The 19,124-nt window shown below is 37.7% G+C and overlaps 1 protein-coding gene and 1 long non-coding RNA gene across 3 annotated transcripts in view; one reads left to right on the top strand and one right to left on the bottom strand.

The window, feature by feature from the left end:
• The window catches only part of LOC119261933, a 54,317-nt gene that overhangs the window by 33,741 nt on the left and 1,452 nt on the right, over positions 1-19,124 (bottom strand). Inside the window, exon 1 of one of the 2 annotated variants that reach the window (XR_005129292.1) lies at positions 42-121. The exons of the other annotated variant lie outside the window; for it this stretch is intronic. This is a non-coding gene — a long non-coding RNA (uncharacterized LOC119261933). Of the gene's footprint in view, positions 1-41; positions 122-19,124 lie in introns of those variants that run through there. 2 annotated transcript variants of the gene reach the window in all.
• On the top strand, positions 6,016-17,501 carry LOC108444092 (myosin heavy chain, fast skeletal muscle-like). The gene is made up of 40 exons (XM_017725065.2): positions 6,016-6,068; positions 6,438-6,650; positions 7,032-7,175; positions 7,257-7,413; positions 7,551-7,578; positions 7,778-7,889; positions 7,968-8,060; positions 8,150-8,213; positions 8,562-8,660; positions 8,754-8,857; positions 8,943-9,081; positions 9,163-9,281; positions 9,373-9,522; positions 9,632-9,802; positions 9,891-10,197; positions 10,395-10,471; positions 10,578-10,665; positions 10,763-10,880; positions 11,068-11,191; positions 11,577-11,713; positions 11,841-12,096; positions 12,178-12,420; positions 12,570-12,746; positions 12,834-12,979; positions 13,072-13,162; positions 13,267-13,656; positions 13,882-14,008; positions 14,096-14,214; positions 14,326-14,522; positions 14,615-14,798; positions 14,891-15,056; positions 15,155-15,279; positions 15,368-15,676; positions 15,756-15,959; positions 16,048-16,173; positions 16,261-16,431; positions 16,514-16,618; positions 16,700-16,795; positions 16,926-17,057; positions 17,384-17,501. Exons 2-40 carry the CDS (start codon positions 6,450-6,452, stop codon positions 17,402-17,404), a joined length of 5,817 nt encoding a protein of 1,938 aa, XP_017580554.1. The 5' UTR covers positions 6,016-6,068; positions 6,438-6,449; the 3' UTR covers positions 17,405-17,501.

Genomic DNA, 19,124 nt, shown 5'->3' with positions numbered 1-19,124 from the left:
CTACAAACGGTCCACTAATGCAGCAATGAAGCAGTGCTCACCTTGAGAGCCTGAAATAGAAATTTGAGTTTGCCATCACAGGACCAGTAAAAAAAAAAAAAAAAAAAAAAAAAAAAAAAAAGAGGTTCACGTGCATGCAGCATCCCAGGTCAGCAACACATGGTCTTCTAAGAAATGTTTATCTGTTGACAAACAATAATCAAACCAAACAAATAAGTAATAAAATCTAAATTCTAAAATCTAAAATCTAAATCTAAATTTTATTTTGTCTAAAATCAAATCTAAAATTGGATTAAGTGGATTATTTACACATTCAAACAACTGCAATTCTTTAAAAGTTAACATTCAGTCCATGTTCACTACACGTGCAGAAGTACCCTAAATAACTGCACATTTAACATCAGGGGATTTTAACAGGGGGTTTGTCCCCCCTTTTCCTCTGTGAAGGCTTTAAACTAGATGTTGGAACATTGCTGAGAGCATTTGATTGTATTGAGACACAACAGCATTAGTGAGGTCAGGTACTGATGCTGACTGGATCACAAACAGCCCAAGCACATCCTAAAAAATCGGACTATACTGATGCACAGGTCAAAAGCGAGGGGCTCCGACTGACCCATCAACTCCTGTGTTGATCTTAGTTTTGCGGCTGCTCCACAGTGTCCCACTGTATTGTTAATGCTTTTCTAATTGTATCACCTGTGCCAGCAATGGGTGTGTCTTAAATCAATGAAGGAATGAATAATGGATACAATCATTAAAAGAGCCCCCTGGATACTTCTGCACACACAGCATATACTCACACACTCATAAATTGGTTTTAACCAAAAAATAAAATACATATCTTATAACACCAAAGAAGCTATCAGGCTCATAGTTGCTTTATCACCATTCTTTATAGCCCAGTGAGTCATCCCAGAGTTATTTCAGTGCTAAAGACATACATATGTCAACAGAAAATTCTTGATTATTGATTTTGTAGTAGAAAACTGGGTAAAAAGAATTAATACATTTTGGAGGAGAAAATCCCATGTTTATGAACACAAATAATAAAAGGTGTTTTGTTAAAGATTAATCTGGGAAGAAAAACTATGCTTTTGACCAGCACCACACAGAACTCCAGACCAAATATATTCCTGTTAAACAATATGCTAAGAACAATCAGTGCATTTTGTATGCGCATATTCATAAGACTGACTGCAATGTATAGACAAACATAAGTAATATATTAGTCATACAGGCTGCATACACAGTGGTCAACACTGCCTTTCTATGTGGAACATCAAATCACAGTCAAACTCAAATAATTTGCTCACATTTTTTATTTTTCCCGCTGACGGACAGAAACGCAGAGATTCTGTTCATATTTTAGTCTCACAATTAAGCCTTAAAGATTATTTTAACACAAACACAAAGTTCCTCCAACGGCTGGGAAAAAAATAAATAGCTTTGTGTGAAATGAATTTTAGAAGAAAGTTTTGGCCATCATGTTAAAGCAAGCTGTCACCCAGCACTCTGAGCCAAAACATCTCTGCCTTGATTAAATTTCTGTAAGCATCGTAAAAAGCATTTGGCTTCAGGCACGGTCAGAACTCTTGAAAAATATGCTAAGAATAATTGGATCCCCTTGCATATGTGTTTTCATAAGTATAATTGTTAATAATACAGTTGTTTATCAGAGCATGGACTGCGCATATTTCACCTTAATGAGAATTTGGCTTGTTTTGTTGAAATACGACCATATTTTTACCATCTTTCTAACACCCCTCTGAAATCTGTATGGTGGGTACCCTGCATTGTATGTAGTTACATGCTGTTCATGCTGAAGCACAGTTATAATAAAAATCTATTAAGTGTGTATCAAAATTACAATTACAAAAAGTAAACATCTTCCTAAAAGTGCTGTAAAAATGAAGAGAAACTCTTACTTTCCAGAAAGACTGCACTTCTCAGGAATCGGGAAACTCAAAGCATATGAAGAAACTCCTTTGTACAGCCTTCAGGAATAGACTAAATAATAGTGTGTATAACCTAAGCCCACAGCAGACTCCTGAAAGCATTGCTGTGCTGGTTGCTATATTTGTGTTTATTCCTAATAAGACCATAAAATTTGTGATACAGAGTATCATATTCTCAGTTTAGCACATTCAAGAGTATCTGCCAAAAAGCATCCTATTTTCATTTTGGTTGCAAATGTTATGGCCTGGCACGCGCAATAAATCTGACTCAGTAATTTTGCTATGCTTATTTGATCCCCTGCTGGCGAAAATTAGAGCCAAAAAAACAACCTTTCAAAAATGTATGACTTTTTGTCAGAATCTGTTACAAATTGAATTTGGAAAATGTAATATGTAACAAAGCTAAACTGGCATGTGATTGCTTTTTTATGGTCATCGCAGTCTTAAAATACATGCAGTTTAGTGCATTCAGTCTGTCTGGAAAAAGTAAAGCAATTTATCTATTTATAATATGCAAAGCTCACAGTGACCCTGCAACAGAACACCAGCGACCTTGGAGGGCTTCTTCACATCTGATCAAGTTTTCTTATTAATGCCAAAAGCCATTAAATAGGGGAGTTAACCTTAAGACCCGATTTTCTTACAGCAAATCATCACATATTCTTTAGCCACACTACATGTATAAAATGATTCTTATATGATGTTAAAAATTTGTATCTGGAATGTCTCAATTTGAAAAAATGATGCCCACATTTCTTTATACCTTTTTTTCACCATGTCATAAAGTCTTGTTGTTCCCAAAATAACAACTGTTATGTAATAATTGATTACAGTATTTGAATGGAAGTATTCACACTACTAATTCACACTACTAGAAATATGCACACTACTAATCACAAGTTTAGACAGACCTGCTTATAAAAGGGCTTTCCTCAGTATTAGCTGACAATTTTACTCATTTTAGACTAAAATTATTTAAGGAGTCCATAGGTTTGTGAGGAGAGCGAAGGAATTCACCTATCAGGTGAACCTATCAAAATTCTGCTTGGTCGTTATAATTTCCATAGGCCAAAAAGGACAAGACAATGCAGCAGAAAGTAGGGGAAGAAAACTAAAACTAAAAGAGGCTGTAGGTAAATGAATTTCTTTGTTTTTATTATTTGTTTTTTTTTTCTCTGGACGTACACATACCAACTGTCTTGTTAGTTAGCACACAGTTAGTTAGTTAGCATAAGTTAGCATACAATATGACTGACCTTTGATATCGTAAATGATCTCTTCATTAAACCAAGCGATGACAACTCTCCACCTACACAGAAGCAAGAGTGAGATCAGAGTATGCTTTTTAGTCAGAAACTGATTGTTTTCCTCTTTTTTAAAAACATAAATACTGGGTTAATCACTATGTCACAAGTCGACAAGCAGAAACTATTTTAAGAATGCAAAAGCCACAGACAACAGATGATGAGACCCTTAAACTACAAAATACATAAAACTCCCTTGAACTACAAACACCACAGAATCAAAGAGCTCTTATATAAACAATTTGACCTTTTATAAAAAAACTTTTTAAAAATGTGTCTAAATGGACTTCTATATTCTACTAAAGTCAGCTCAACCAGTACGAATATTTTATAACATATGTGCATTACTGCAGGAGCAGTAGGACATTTTGAGAAGGTAGCAGAACTTGGACCTGGATTTGACTGTAGAACTGTAAAAATACAAATTGCAATATCAGATATAACTGACGACTACTGTATAGCTACAGCTACGTCATTTACACTTTACACCTTACAAGCCATACAACATACAGCTGTGCCCACTTCCTACAATACTTGAATGCATTTAAGAGGCAAATATTGAGTTAATATAAAACTATGTTAGTACATGCACACAGGATTGGGCAAAAAGACCCTTCATTTATTAATCCAGTCAAAACAGCCCTTAAGTACATGTTATTCATTCTTCAATGTCAGGAATTGTTTTTTAATTGCACAGATACCATAACAACTAAATATAAGAACAGATTCTTCAGAAGCTGGTCGAGGATTTTCTGAAGTAATCAAACACATTCAATGATGCTGAGATCGGGACTCTGGGGTGGTCAGTCCAATGTTCAGCTTCTTTGTTTGATGTGTCCATCTCCTTTTCTCAGTGAGGGCTTCCTGACAGCCACACATCCTTTTAGACCTATAGCGTTGGAGTCCTATTCTTCTTGTACCTCTTCATCTTTTGAACCCCAATTCTGGAAAATCCTTTTACTTATTTTTTTCTTTGACATTCTCTTTCAAATGAAAGTGTATTATCTTATACCTGATACTCCTCAGAAATTTGGATTTAAAATGCACTAATGACTCTTATACTGACTAAAAATGTTAAATTGACTTGCCAGGCTGTATATTACATTTAGATAAATGTTTTTTTGTATTTTAATCTAACGTTGAATTTCTTTGTGAACATCATGTGAAATCAGTATCCCAGACAGCATTAAAAAAGTCACAAAAATAATCTAATATCAAACTACATTAATTAAACTCAATTAAACTCAGGCTATGAATAAACTCTTTTAAACCGTAATCAGACATACAGAAGAACGCTTGATGCTGGCTGCAGACCACTAAGAACAAGATTGGCTGCTATATTTACATTTATCCCAAATAAGAGAGGTCAACTGGTAATATTGAGTTTCATGATTTTAATATGAGTCCAATTAATCACATGAAGCGACTTATAAACTTTCACTGCCTTACAAGCGCCTGCCAAAAACATATTTTATTTCATTTGGAAAGGAATATTACGGTCTGCCACTCGCAATAAATCTTTTCCATTTTAATTTAATCCTCTACTAGAAGCACTATGAAAAAAGGAGCACTATGAAAAAAGGAGCACTATGAAAAAAGGAGCACTATGAAAAAAAGGAGCACTATGAAAACACTTTAGATCCATAAACCCATGTCATATACACAATATGTGTATATGTTCTATATGTATATGCACGGTTACTGTTTATTTGCTTGTAGCATTGTTTTTGCAAATGTGTTGTATACAGCAGATAAACTGTGGACAAAAATCTGCAGAAAACCGCCATTTTAAGTGTGTTCTCTGTAAAGGATGCTTTCATTTATTTTTAATGAAAAAATATGACTGGGGTATTCAAACAGTTGCATTCAACTGTGTATATATATATATATATATGTATATATATATATATATATATAAAAACAAAAAGCTAACAGGAACTACCATTATGTCTGTAGAAAAAAAACGATCATTTAAAAAGGATTAAATATTTCCAAGCACAAATAAATAACTTCTTTTTTAACTTGTTTTATGTTTAATTCTTTAAGAGATTTTTGTTTACAGATAATGGAATTTAATATAAAGTTGAGCATTTGGGAATTTTCTTTATACAGCAAAAGACTAGGGTGATTTATATTCTTAGAAAATGCTAATGGTGCACTGGTACTAAAACAGAACACCTGTGGAATCAGAGTGCTCTTCTACATCTGAACTAAAACACAAGAAAAGAATACTTCGCCTCATGACTAACTTCAAAATCAAATAAATATTGAGAATTTTATAAATAAATAAATGAGACTATAAGAAAGTTATTTTAATTTGTCTTTATATTTGGGAACAGTAACCCACTACACAGCCTGTTGGGTTTGTGCCACAACACAGTCATAACTGTGTTTTCCCAAATATTAAACATAACATAACGACTCTGTCATCTAATTTGAATAATATTTTTTCATGTACATGTACATTTTGAAAGGATCCCGTTAGCAACATGAACATCTGCAGAAGCAGTATGTCCTTAGTATTGCTACACAGAGCAGAAATACACTGCATGACGCTGACCATATCTAACTAAACACTTCTGCTGAGTGAACACTAATGGGGCTATATAAGAGGCTCCACCAAGCACAGAGGCTACACCAAGCAGCCAGCAAAGGTGAGCAAGTTACGGTGTCCAGCATTTTTTTTCCATTTTCCAATGTTGTTAGTTCAACTTCAATACAAAATATCTGATTTTTTCTTATACTGTTTTCAGTGTCCACAATCTGCCAGCTAATCTGCTATTTTCTCCTATTGGCATCAAAAAAGGTACCGTTCAATCGTTCTTAGAAAGACAAAACCTTAAGATCTTATTTGAATGTATGTGTGTGTCTGCATGTTTTACTGCAGTTTTGTCAATTTGTTTAATACTTACATGAAGCAGGAAGACAATACTTTCACATATACTGAGAGTCTAACATATATTGAGAGCTTCTGTTATGAAGAAATATAAGGCCACCCAAAATAATTACTGTGCACAACAAAAACAGTAGAAACATCAGAAGCATTGCATGGGACAGAAATGTGAAAGGATGTATGTATGACTATCACAATGATTACATGTTTGTGAAAGATAACATATAATACAGCATCCATGGAAAAACAATTAAAGTATGACTGCATATTTCGACTCCACAGTAACGTGCCATCATGGGGGATGGAGAGATGGAATGTTTTGGGAAGGCGGCCGTCTACCTCCGCAAGTCAGAAAAGGAGAGGATTGAGGCCCAGAACAGACCTTTTGATGCTAAAACAGCAGTGTTTGTGTGTGAGCCCACTGAGATGTACCTCAAGGGTACACTAAAGAGTAAAGAGGGTGGCAAAGCCACTGTCGACACTCTGTGTGGCAAAGTAAGTGAAAATAAATATAATGAAAAGATTATAGCTCTAAAAGTACCAACGCTTGTGAATGTAACTGCTGAGGAAACCAGATATAGAAATATTTAATATAGATGAAGATTTATTTCAAGTTATATTTATCTTTATCTTTTATTTTATGCCTCTCATGTAAGAACCATGGTAATGTTTATATTTACATATTTAAATTTAGATTTATTGACTTTGTCCTACAATTAATAATATTTTGAAATCATTCTATGATGTGATCAATATGATTTTAATAGTTATTCACTTCAGGTATGCATGTGTATGTACTACCCAGCATAGACCTACATTCATTTTAAAGCAAAATGAACTACAGTGCCCCTCACTACAATCTTTTGTATTTTACAGACCCTCACAGTGAAGGATGATGAAGTGTTTCCCATGAATCCTCCCAAATTCGACAAAATTGAGGACATGGCCATGATGACCCACCTCAACGAGCCTTGTGTGCTGTATAACCTCAAAGAGCGTTACGCAGCATGGATGATCTACGTAAGTTTAACAAAGAATGACTGAATAAGACAATTTATGAATGACAAGTTCTGAGATAGTGACTTCTGGACATTTCTTCAGACCTACTCAGGGTTGTTCTGCGTCACTGTGAACCCCTACAAGTGGCTCCCAGTATATGACGCCATTGTTGTGGCTGGATACAGAGGCAAAAAGAGAATTGAAGCCCCACCCCACATCTTCTCCATCTCTGATAACGCCTATCAGTTCATGCTGACTGGTAAGATGTCGGTTTGCCTCCTTGTTAGAAAACAGGATTTACTAATTCATTCCCTGCCTGAGTTTCACAAAAGAGTGCTCAAATTTGCTCCTGTGTGAATTGGGTACTTGAATAACGTGGCTTATGTTTCTCTTTAGATCGTGAAAACCAGTCCGTCCTGATTACGTAAGTGCAGACTTACATCTCTATGAAAGTTCTTTTACAGTAACTTTCTTTACTTTAAATCTAACAGCAATCACCTAATTGTGTGTATGTTCCTTATGCTGATAAACACAAGAAGCATGAAGTGCTCCTTTCTGAAGTGATGGCATATGATCTACTCACTTATAAAGTTAATAGTAGTATTGTGGATCTCTCTTCCCAGTGGAGAATCTGGTGCAGGAAAGACTGTGAACACCAAACGTGTCATCCAGTACTTTGCAACAGTTGGTATGACTACACAGAAGAAGGCAGAGCCTGTTCCAGGCAAAATGCAGGTAAATGAGTCACTATTTCAGGATTCTGAAAGCATTTGTGTGGGAACTCCTCACTACAATGTCTATTCCCATCTCTAGGGTTCGCTGGAGGACCAAATCATTGCAGCGAACCCCCTGCTGGAAGCTTATGGTAATGCCAAGACTATCAGGAATGACAACTCCTCTCGTTTTGTAAGTATAAACAAACAGTGTTGAAACTCTTCACAGACTGTAATAATATATAGAGACTCAATGAAGTAAAACATCTTTCAAATTCCCAGGGTAAATTCATCAGGATCCATTTTGGACAAACTGGCAAACTGGCCTCAGCTGATATTGAAACCTGTAAGTTTCACTATGGGTGTGTTCAGTTATGTACTTACGTGAAGCATGGTTTCATGTGATTCATATGTAACTGCCAATGAACATGACATATCTGCATACCTAAGTGGGAATTTGTATTGCAATAAGATACACCCACAACATGCTCCTGAATATTAACATGTGACCATCCATTCAAAAGCGTAACGTGACTTTGCCACTCTTTTTAAGTCTTCTTATTCTATGCACAAAGGGTTTCAAACTGCCTACAAATGTTCTTGTCTTGTGAAACATTCACTGAAAAAAACAGTGAATATACAGTACATTTTAAAAAAAATATGAGAACCAGTAGTGCTATAAATGTATCAACAGATCTACTGGAAAAGTCAAGAGTCACTTTCCAGCTGTCTGCTGAGAGGAGCTACCACATCTTCTACCAGCTCATGACTGGACACAAGCCAGAGCTGCTTGGTACGGAACCTAAAAGTCTTATTGCTACCATTTCTTCTTAGTTTAGTTGTAGAACTGATCTGGTCTAAAGACTTTATTTTGTCTTTCACACAGAGGCACTGCTCATCACCACCAACCCCTATGACTACCATATGATCAGCCAGGGTGAAATCACAGTTAAGAGCATCGACGATGTGGAAGAATTCATTGCCACAGATGTAAGTACAACTTCACTGAACTTCAGATGTTTTTTTTTAAAATATGCCTCATTCTGGTCCATCAAATCTGTTTCACCAAACACAGACTGCTATTGACATTCTGGGCTTCACTGCTGATGAGAAAATTAACATCTACAAACTGACTGGTGCTGTGATGCATCACGGCAACATGAAGTTCAAGCAGAAGCAGAGAGAGGAGCAGGCTGAGCCTGACGGCACTGAGGGTAAATCACAAGATAAATTTGGCTTAATTAGAAGCATTTGCATCAATTCCTAATAAGAAACATTTTAACATTTATCTTCAGTGGCTGATAAAATCGCCTACCTTGTGGGCTTGAACTCAGCTGACATGCTGAAAGCTTTGTGCTACCCCAGAGTCAAGGTCGGAAATGAGTTTGTGACCAAAGGCCAGACTGTACCTCAGGTAAGTCTCTTTTATAAAAAAAATTTAAAAATAAAGGTTTTATATTTTAAAAAATCTACAGAGGAACAAAGAATACTTTTGAACTCTACAGGTCAACAATTCAACAATGGCTCTTTGCAAGTCCATCTATGAGAAAATGTTCTTGTGGATGGTCGTTCGTATCAACGAGATGTTGGACACAAAACAGCCAAGACAGTTCTTCATTGGTGTGCTGGACATCGCTGGATTTGAGATCTTTGATGTAAATATTTGCCAATATTCATGTTCAAAGTGTATTCCATAAGCATTAATACTTATGAAAATGTCACAGGTTTTTTGAAAATATCTAAAACATCAATGTACTGTAACAGTTCAACAGCTTGGAGCAGCTGTGCATCAACTTCACAAATGAGAAACTGCAACAGTTCTTCAACCACCACATGTTTGTGCTGGAACAAGAGGAGTACAAGAAAGAGGGAATTGAATGGGAGTTCATTGACTTTGGTATGGATCTGGCTGCCTGCATTGAGCTTATTGAGAAGGTAATGTTCAATAAAACATTAATAGTTTCAGAACTAAAACTTCAATGTTGCTCTCACCATCACTCATAAAAAAATCTGTCACCATTAGCCAATGGGCATCTTCTCCATCCTTGAAGAGGAGTGCATGTTCCCCAAGGCAACAGACACATCCTTCAAGAACAAACTGCATGACCAGCATCTTGGCAAATGTAACGCCTTCCAGAAGCCGAAGCCTGCCAAGGGCAAAGCAGAAGCCCACTTCTCTCTGGTGCACTATGCCGGCACTGTGGACTACAACATCAGTGGCTGGTTGGACAAGAACAAGGACCCCCTGAATGACTCTGTTGTGCAGCTGTACCAGAAGTCAGCCAACAAACTTCTGGCCCTTCTGTATGCAGGTCACGCTGGTGCCGATGGTAAGGAGATAAAAAACGTATACATAAATAAAAAAAAAAATATATAAATTATATTTGAGAACTAATAGTGATCTGCTCAAAAAAAGAATTGTACATAAATGGTCAATTACATATTATATTTATGTATTAATGTTAATTACCTAAATATGCTGCAATAAATATACTATCAAAATGATTAATGATTCTTTTATTTATAGATGCTGGTGGAAAAGGTGGTAAGAAGGGTGGGAAAAAGAAGGGCGGTTCCTTCCAGACTGTGTCTGCTCTGTTCAGGGTAAAACACTTTTATACTGAAATAAGATATGAATATTAGAAGAGGGTGCATGTGCCAGTCTGCATGACCTTAGTTAACAGACACTGTCATGACACAAAATCCACAGGAGAACTTGGCCAAGCTGATGACCAACTTGAGGAGCACTCACCCTCACTTTGTCCGCTGCTTGATTCCTAATGAGAGCAAGACTCCAGGTAGATACCCTTGATAAGTTGATTCCTTGCAAAGAGTAAAGGGTTTATGAACTATAACCAAAACATGTACATTAAAATACAACTATTATCCCTTTAGGTCTAATGGAGAATTTCCTAGTTATCCACCAGCTGAGGTGTAATGGTGTGCTGGAGGGTATCAGAATCTGCAGAAAGGGATTCCCCAGCAGAATCCTCTATGGTGACTTCAAGCAAAGGTTATTTTCTTACTACTGTTTCACGAAGGTTAAATTTTATAAATTAACTCTAAACTGAGATGTTCACTGAATCATTTTTAATACAGATACAAAATCTTCCTAGTCGTTGCTTTTGATTTCTTGAGTATAATTAAACTACTTTCAAAATGAATGCAAAGCAGACACTGAACAATTATATTTCATACAGATACAAAGTCTTGAATGCCAGTGTCATCCCAGAGGGACAGTTCATTGACAATAAAAAAGCCTCAGAGAAACTCTTGGGCTCCATTGATGTGGACCACACCCAGTACAAGTTTGGGCACACCAAGGTGAGTGATACTGTTAGCTAAAACTATCATTTAAAAGATATTTCATTTGTATGTGTCTGTTATCTTTTGAAAATTTGAGTGCCTACTTTAATGTCTCACTATGAAGCATGGTAGAGCAATGTTGTTAGAAGGGTGAGGAGTTGGGGGTCTGCACTGGTAAACTCTGTAGTTTCCAAGTTTCTAAAACTAATCTCAATAACCTGTTCTATAAAAAAAATGTATGACAAATTATCATTTTACAAAGATGAAAGATTATAATATTTCTGTAGACACCCAAATTAATGTCAGATGTTAGCCAAATCACATGAATGCGTAGGAATATTTTTAAAAGAACTGAGAAATATTCAGTAATTAGAATTTAAAAAATGTCATCATCTGTTGGTAGGTGTTTTTCAAAGCTGGTCTGCTGGGTACTCTTGAGGAGATGCGAGATGAGAAACTGGCTTCACTGGTAACCATGACTCAGGCTTTGTGCCGTGGCTACCTTATGAGAAGGGAGTTTGTCAAGATGATGGAGAGGAGGTATACTATTTTTGGATGAACACACTTGCCTTACATCACATGGAGTTGCAAATGCTCTAAAATAATTAACGTAAGTCATGTAAGACTGAGTACGGCGCTCCATAAACCGAGTCATCTTCTTTTTCAGAGAGTCCATCTATAGCATTCAATACAACATCCGTTCATTCATGAATGTGAAACACTGGCCATGGATGAAGCTGTACTTCAAGATCAAGCCTCTTCTGAAGAGCGCAGAGACAGAGAAAGAAATGGCTGCCATGAAAGAAAACTATGAGAAAATGAAGGAGGATCTGGCAAAAGCACTGGCCAAGAAGAAAGACCTTGAAGAGAAGATGGTGTCACTTCTTCAGGAGAAAAATGACCTGCAACTGGCAGTAACATCTGTAAGTATTTACAATGAACCTGGCAAATTGCGAAAGTTGGTGGATGATGACAAATAATTAAAAAAACCTTATAACTAACAGGAAACAGAGAATCTGGCTGATGCTGAGGAAAGATGTGAGGGGCTCATCAAAAGCAAGATCCAGCTTGAGGCCAAACTCAAAGAGACAACTGAAAGACTGGAGGATGAGGAGGAAATCAATGCTGAGCTGACCGCCAAGAAGAGGAAACTGGAGGATGAGTGCTCTGAGTTGAAGAAGGACATTGATGATTTGGAACTCACCTTGGCTAAAGTGGAGAAGGAGAAACATGCCACTGAGAATAAGGTAACGCTGAATATATAAAAACCGTAGTGTAATCCTGTTGAATCTCATGACCTGAGCAGGACTCATAGATGTGTAAGCTTTACAAACAGTAAGACAGCTCCCCCCGCAAACTTATAGATAAATTAATGTTTCAAAACGGCTTCACACAGGTCAAGAACCTGACTGAGGAGATGGCCTCTCAGGATGAGAGCATTGCCAAGCTCACCAAGGAGAAGAAAGCCCTCCAAGAAGCACACCAGCAAACTCTTGATGATCTGCAGGCAGAGGAAGACAAAGTCAACACTCTGACCAAATCCAAGACAAAGCTTGAACAACAAGTGGATGATGTAAGATCAAACAACAATATATACAATAAATGTACTCTACAGTCCTTCTGCGCAATCCTCAGAATCTCTGCTTTCCATAAAATATAGCTTGAAGGTTCATTGGAGCAGGAGAAAAAACTCCGCATGGACCTTGAAAGAGCCAAGAGGAAGCTTGAGGGTGACTTGAAACTGGCACAGGAGTCCATAATGGACCTGGAGAATGAAAAGCAGCAATCTGAAGAGAAGATCAAAAAGTATATACACTGCCATACAGTGTAGATAACAAATAATTCATTTGTTCAAATGAGATGAAATAAGGGTGTATTCTATGCCATTTTCATGACAGGAAAGACTTTGAAATCAGCCAACATCTGAGCAAAATTGAAGATGAACAATCCTTGGGTGCTCAGCTTCAGAAGAAGATTAAGGAGCTCCAGGTAATTCGTCTCTGCAGAAACGTAACATTCAATTAAGCTACATTTAACGTAATCTATTTATACATCTAACACATATATCTAATGACTGAAAATCTTTCTTTCAGGCTCGTATTGAAGAGCTAGAAGAGGAAATTGAGGCTGAGCGTGCAGCTCGTGCTAAAGTTGAGAAGCAGAGAGCTGATCTCTCCAGGGAACTTGAAGAGATCAGTGAGAGGCTCGAGGAGGCTGGTGGAGCCACAGCTGCTCAGATGGAGATGAACAAGAAGCGTGAAGCAGAGTTCCAGAAGCTGCGGCGTGATCTGGAAGAGTCCACTCTGCAGCATGAAGCCACAGCTGCTGCCCTCCGCAAGAAACAAGCTGACAGTGTTGCTGAGCTTGGAGAGCAGATCGACAACCTTCAAAGGGTCAAACAGAAGCTGGAGAAGGAGAAGAGTGAATACAAGATGGAGATAGATGACCTGTCCAGTAACATGGAGGCTGTGGCCAAAGCAAAGGTGTGTTCATTTGACATTAAGAAGAGAAATACAATTTATAAACTCAGGGTATTTAGTTAGCTTTGAAACAAAGCCAAGTTGCATGAAATGTGTTTGAAAGAGTACACACTTCATTTCCTATAAAGAATTTAATAAAACTTTTTAAATGGTCTACACATTTCCAAAACTCAAGATACCAGCATCCTTCTTAATTTTCATTCATTTCACTATGTATTACATTTCTAGGGAAATCTAGAGAAGATGTGTCGTACTCTTGAGGACCAGCTGAGTGAATTCAAAGCTAAAAATGATGAACATCTCCGTCAACTGAATGACTTGAGTGCTCAAAGAGCAAGACTTCAGACTGAGAATGGTAATTAAAGCAAAAACAACTGAACAGGTGAAACAGTTCAATGTTATCTTGACATTTGTAACTTAATTTGTCTGAAACATATCCAAGGTGAATTTACCCGTCAGCTGGAGGAGAAGGAAGCACTTGTTTCTCAGCTGACCAGAGGAAAACAAGCTTACACACAGCAAATCGAGGAACTCAAGAGACACATTGAGGAAGAAGTCAAGGTACTATTAAAATGTAGTATTTGACAACGTGTTTATTTGATATACATTTTAAAATCTACTAAAAAACAAGTAAATTTTAGCAAGTTTTTACAAATGTATGCTACATTTCAGGCAAAGAACGCTCTGGCTCATGCTGTCCAGTCAGCACGTCATGACTGTGACTTGCTCAGAGAGCAGTTTGAGGAAGAGCAGGAGGCCAAGGCTGAGCTGCAGCGTGGAATGTCCAAGGCCAACAGTGAAGTGGCTCAGTGGAGAAGCAAATATGAGACAGATGCTATTCAGCGTACTGAGGAGCTTGAAGAAGCCAAGTAAGTAAATGCAAAAATTAAAAAACTAAATATAAAGGACTTACAGTACAGGGTTAATAAAGATGTAACATTACATAACTTGGTCTCCTCAGGAAAAAGCTTGCTCAGCGTCTACAAGATGCCGAAGAATCCATTGAAGCTGTGAATTCTAAGTGTGCCTCTCTGGAGAAGACCAAGCAAAGACTGCAGGGTGAAGTGGAGGACCTCATGATTGATGTTGAGAGAGCCAACGCTCTGGCTGCCAATCTTGACAAAAAGCAGAGGAACTTTGACAAGGTGAATGATTTGTTGACTTACAGTAATCCATAGTGAAATTATCCTAAACCGATCAGGGAGGACGGTCGTTTGACGTTTACTGTTATTTTCAGGTGCTGGCAGAATGGAAGCAGAAGTATGAGGAAGGTCAAGCTGAGCTGGAGGGAGCTCAGAAAGAAGCGCGCTCTCTCAGCACTGAACTCTTTAAGATGAAGAACTCATACGAGGAAGCTCTTGATCAGTTGGAGACCCTTAAAAGGGAAAACAAGAATTTGCAGCGTATGTAACACAAACACTCACACACATTAGTAGAATATATGTTAAAATAGAGAAAAAAAAGCTAAACAGAAAAGCCAATATTCTTCTCATTTTTACAGAGGAGATTTCTGACCTGACTGAACAGATCGGTGAGACTGGTAAGACCATCCATGAGCTGGAGAAGGCAAAGAAAACAGTGGAGACTGAGAAATCAGAAATCCAGACTGCTCTTGAAGAAGCCGAGGTTCTTTTATACATAACCTCACATAACGTAACGCAAACATAGAATTTGGTTTGCACCAAGTTAATCAATATTTATCAATATTCTTCAGGGTACACTTGAACATGAGGAGTCCAAGATACTTCGTGTCCAGCTTGAGCTCAACCAAGTAAAGAGCGAAATTGACAGGAAGCTTGCTGAGAAGGATGAGGAGATGGAGCAGATCAAGAGGAACAGTCAGAGGGTGATGGAGTCCATGCAGAGCACTCTGGACTCTGAGGTCAGGAGCAGAAATGATGCCTTAAGAGTCAAGAAGAAAATGGAAGGAGATCTCAATGAGATGGAGATTCAGCTGAGCCATGCAAACCGTCAGGCTTCTGAGGCACAGAAACAGCTCAGGAACGTCCAAGGACAGCTCAAGGTGAACCTCCAAGACTTCCTTGTTTCAATTTATAAACGTTTTATGTTGAGACAACTAAATAACATTCCTTTCACATAAGGATGCCCAACTGCACCTTGATGAGGCTGTAAGAGGACAGGAAGACATGAAGGAGCAGGTTGCCATGGTGGAGCGCAGGAATAACCTGATGCTGGCAGAGATTGAGGAGCTGAGAGCTGCACTGGAGCAGACAGAGAGAGGCCGCAAAGTGGCTGAACAAGAGCTGGTTGATGTCAGTGAGCGTGTGGCACTACTGCACTCTCAGGTATGTTCTACCAGCTCATAAGTTTGCTGTTCCTTTACATTCCTTGCTAAATCACCTTAAGGACTTCACTGTTATTCCTTTTCTGCAGAATACCAGTCTAATCAACACCAAGAAGAAGCTTGAGGCTGATCTGGTGCAGATTCAAGGTGAGGTGGATGATACAGTCCAGGAGGCAAGAAATGCTGAAGAGAAAGCCAAGAAGGCTATCACTGATGTGAGTGTTTAACTGCACAGATGTTGCACCCATTACAACTTATATATATATAAAAAAACTAAATCAATTACATTTCATATGTTCTAGGCTGCCATGATGGCAGAGGAGCTGAAGAAAGAACAGGACACCAGTGCTCACCTGGAGAGGATGAAGAAGAACCTTGAAGTTACAGTCAAAGATCTACAGCATCGTCTGGATGAGGCTGAGAGCCTTGCCATGAAGGGTGGAAAGAAACAGCTCCAGAAACTGGAGTCTAGGGTGTGTTGCACTCTTGAAACGCCACTAATTTTGCAACAAGTCAATTTTTCATCAGTTTGAATATATATTAAACTTGATCTAGGTGCGTGAGCTGGAGACTGAGGTTGAAGGTGAGCAGAGACGCGGCGCTGATGCTGTTAAAGGAGTCCGCAAATACGAGAGGAGAGTGAAAGAACTCACCTACCAGGTAAAGTATTAACCAATTGACTTACAGACATAAGAATAATTATTAGACAAAGACAAAACCTTAAATCAAGGACCTTTGCAGACTGAGGAAGACAAGAAGAATGTGAACAGACTGCAGGATCTGGTGGACAAGCTGCAGCTCAAAGTGAAGGCCTACAAGAGACAGGCTGAGGAAGCTGTAAGTGTTCCATTTAGTGTTTTGTGTGTATTCAGTGCAATGCAATAAATAAAAAGATCATGCAGATGAGCACATGCAGATGTTCTACTCATACATAAGCATTACATTAAGTGATGCTTTTCACTCACAGGAGGAGCAGGCAAACACTCACCTGTCCAGGTTCAGGAAGGTGCAGCATGAGCTGGAGGAATCTCAGGAGCGTGCTGACATCGCTGAGTCCCAGGTCAACAAGCTGAGAGCCAAGAGCCGAGATGCTGGAAAGGTAACAATTTACTTATTTAAAGTACTGATGTGTAACTTTATTTTAAATGCTATTATATTAAAAGTTTTTTTATAAACACATCATCTCATACATTCTTAAAAATAAAAAAAAATCTAAAAACCTAAAAAACAAAAGAAGAGACCCATTTTGTAAAATAGGCATTTTACTGGCATGTTCACTGGCATAGATCAGTGTTCTTTCAAAGTGTTCTAACATGTTTTATAATCCACATTATTGCTGCTCTTGTGAGTCAAGATACCATTACACAGAACACAGAAAAAGTCTTTAGCAAGTAGAATTTCACTAATAACATACATGTATTTTAGGGCAAGGATGTGGCAGAATAAAGAATGAAGACCTGGGACACCAACAAGTGATGACATGTATAACTTGTTTAATGTCCATGCGGCGCAGTTCAGTTGAATAAAACTTTAGCAAACACAATGAAGTGTCTGTGTTTTTTTCACCTCACCAAAACAAACTAACATAGTAAACTGAGACAGAGACTCTAGTCACCTTTTTGTATGACATTTTTTCTTGTAATATCGTTATTCAAGTATTTACAGAAGACTTGCTAGTGCACATGATGCAAACCCTTGTTTAATACAAAAAACAGGCCACATTAAATTTGACAAAAAAAGCATAGTTAGTGAACCGGTGTTTCACATGATATACAGAAAAACACTGCTCAGGATTCAAAGTGCTGTTTTAATATGTGAAACACAGCAGAAGGCTCTGAAGTACGTAGTAAGAGCACACTGCGTATTAACATGCTATTGCAAAAACACTAGAATTACATTCAGCATATTCATATTAATTTTAATCCACACTTAAGGGGGACATTGTAACTGGTGTTTTTTTATCTTTTAGAGTTCATTCTAAACAGATTATAACATGTTGTTAACAATTTATAACATTGTAAATGATTCATAAGAAGCACATCAAAATTTTAGCTATTTTTTGTGCTGATGCAAGAACATGAACTTTATTAATCTACATATTCATAAATAATAAATGGATAACTATAAAAATAACATTTCCTAAATACATATATAATCTCAAAAAATTCCTGAACCATCACTTGCAAACCATGATCACTGAGGGCTTTTTTTTCTTTCTTTCTTTCTTTTTTATTAGGAATTGTTCCGATAGGGTTTAATATGATGTCGGCTCAGTTATAACAGCTTCAGCTCTTCTGGGAAGGCTTTCCACAAGGGTTAGGAGTGTGTTTATGGGAATTTTTGACCATTCTTGCAGAAGCACATCTGTGAGGTCAGACACTCATGTTGGATGAGAAGGCCTGGCTCACAGTCTCCGCTCTCATTCATCCCAAAGGTGTTCTATGGGGTTGAGGTCAGGACTCTGTGCAGGCCGGTCAAGTTCTTCCACATCAAACTGGCTCATTACACACTTTGCATTGTGCTTAGTGATGTAAGACTTGGATGCAGCTGCTCAGCCATGGAAACCCATTCCATGAAGCTCTCTATGCTGTTTTTGAGCTGATCTGAAGGCCACATGAAGTTTGGAGGTCTTTTGCAATTGACTCTGCAGAAAGTTGGTGACTGCTGACCAGGATCCAGTTCACAACATGTGATATAAAACGGGCCTATTAATATTACCACTAATTACCACCAATGTGATAACAACTAAAATTTGATCATCACCATTCACTGTTAACTACTCTTTTTTTTCAGAAATATTTTTATTTGGTTTTCCAAATACAACTCAAAGACATTATGTATATGTTGTAATTATGTTTGTGTTGCATATAAAAAGAAAAACAGATAAATATCATATATCAAAGGGCGGGGGGATGAAAAAAAACCAGTAATAATGATAAAGAAAAAAAACAGGCAACAAATAATTACATTAATAAGATAATGTAACAGACAGTTATGTGAACATAGTAAAAGCCTTCAACTAAAAACTGACTCCTGCACAGCAACGTTCTTTACACACGATGGCAGTAAACACAGCTCTTAAAATCACATTGTTTGGGTAGAGTTACTCAAAACAGAAAGAAAAGCTGCACAGTAGGTGGGGACATCACTTTTGTATTTGGACAGA

Source organism: Pygocentrus nattereri, chromosome 21 (genome assembly GCF_015220715.1).
Source record: "Pygocentrus nattereri isolate fPygNat1 chromosome 21, fPygNat1.pri, whole genome shotgun sequence".
Lineage (NCBI taxonomy): Eukaryota > Metazoa > Chordata > Actinopteri > Characiformes > Serrasalmidae > Pygocentrus > Pygocentrus nattereri.
This window is presented reverse-complemented; position numbering and strand designations above follow the sequence as displayed.

Excerpts from the sequence above, each read along its gene's own strand:
- LOC108444092 (XM_017725065.2), top strand. The coding sequence starts at position 6,450 with ATGGGGGATGGAGAGATGGAATGTTTTGGGAAGGCGGCCGTCTACCTC. Across the intron at positions 8,214-8,561 it reads CTCAGCTGATATTGAAACCT|ATCTACTGGAAAAGTCAAGA; the intron begins GTAAGTTTCACT and ends ATGTATCAACAG. Across the intron at positions 15,280-15,367 it reads CTGCTCTTGAAGAAGCCGAG|GGTACACTTGAACATGAGGA; the intron begins GTTCTTTTATAC and ends AATATTCTTCAG.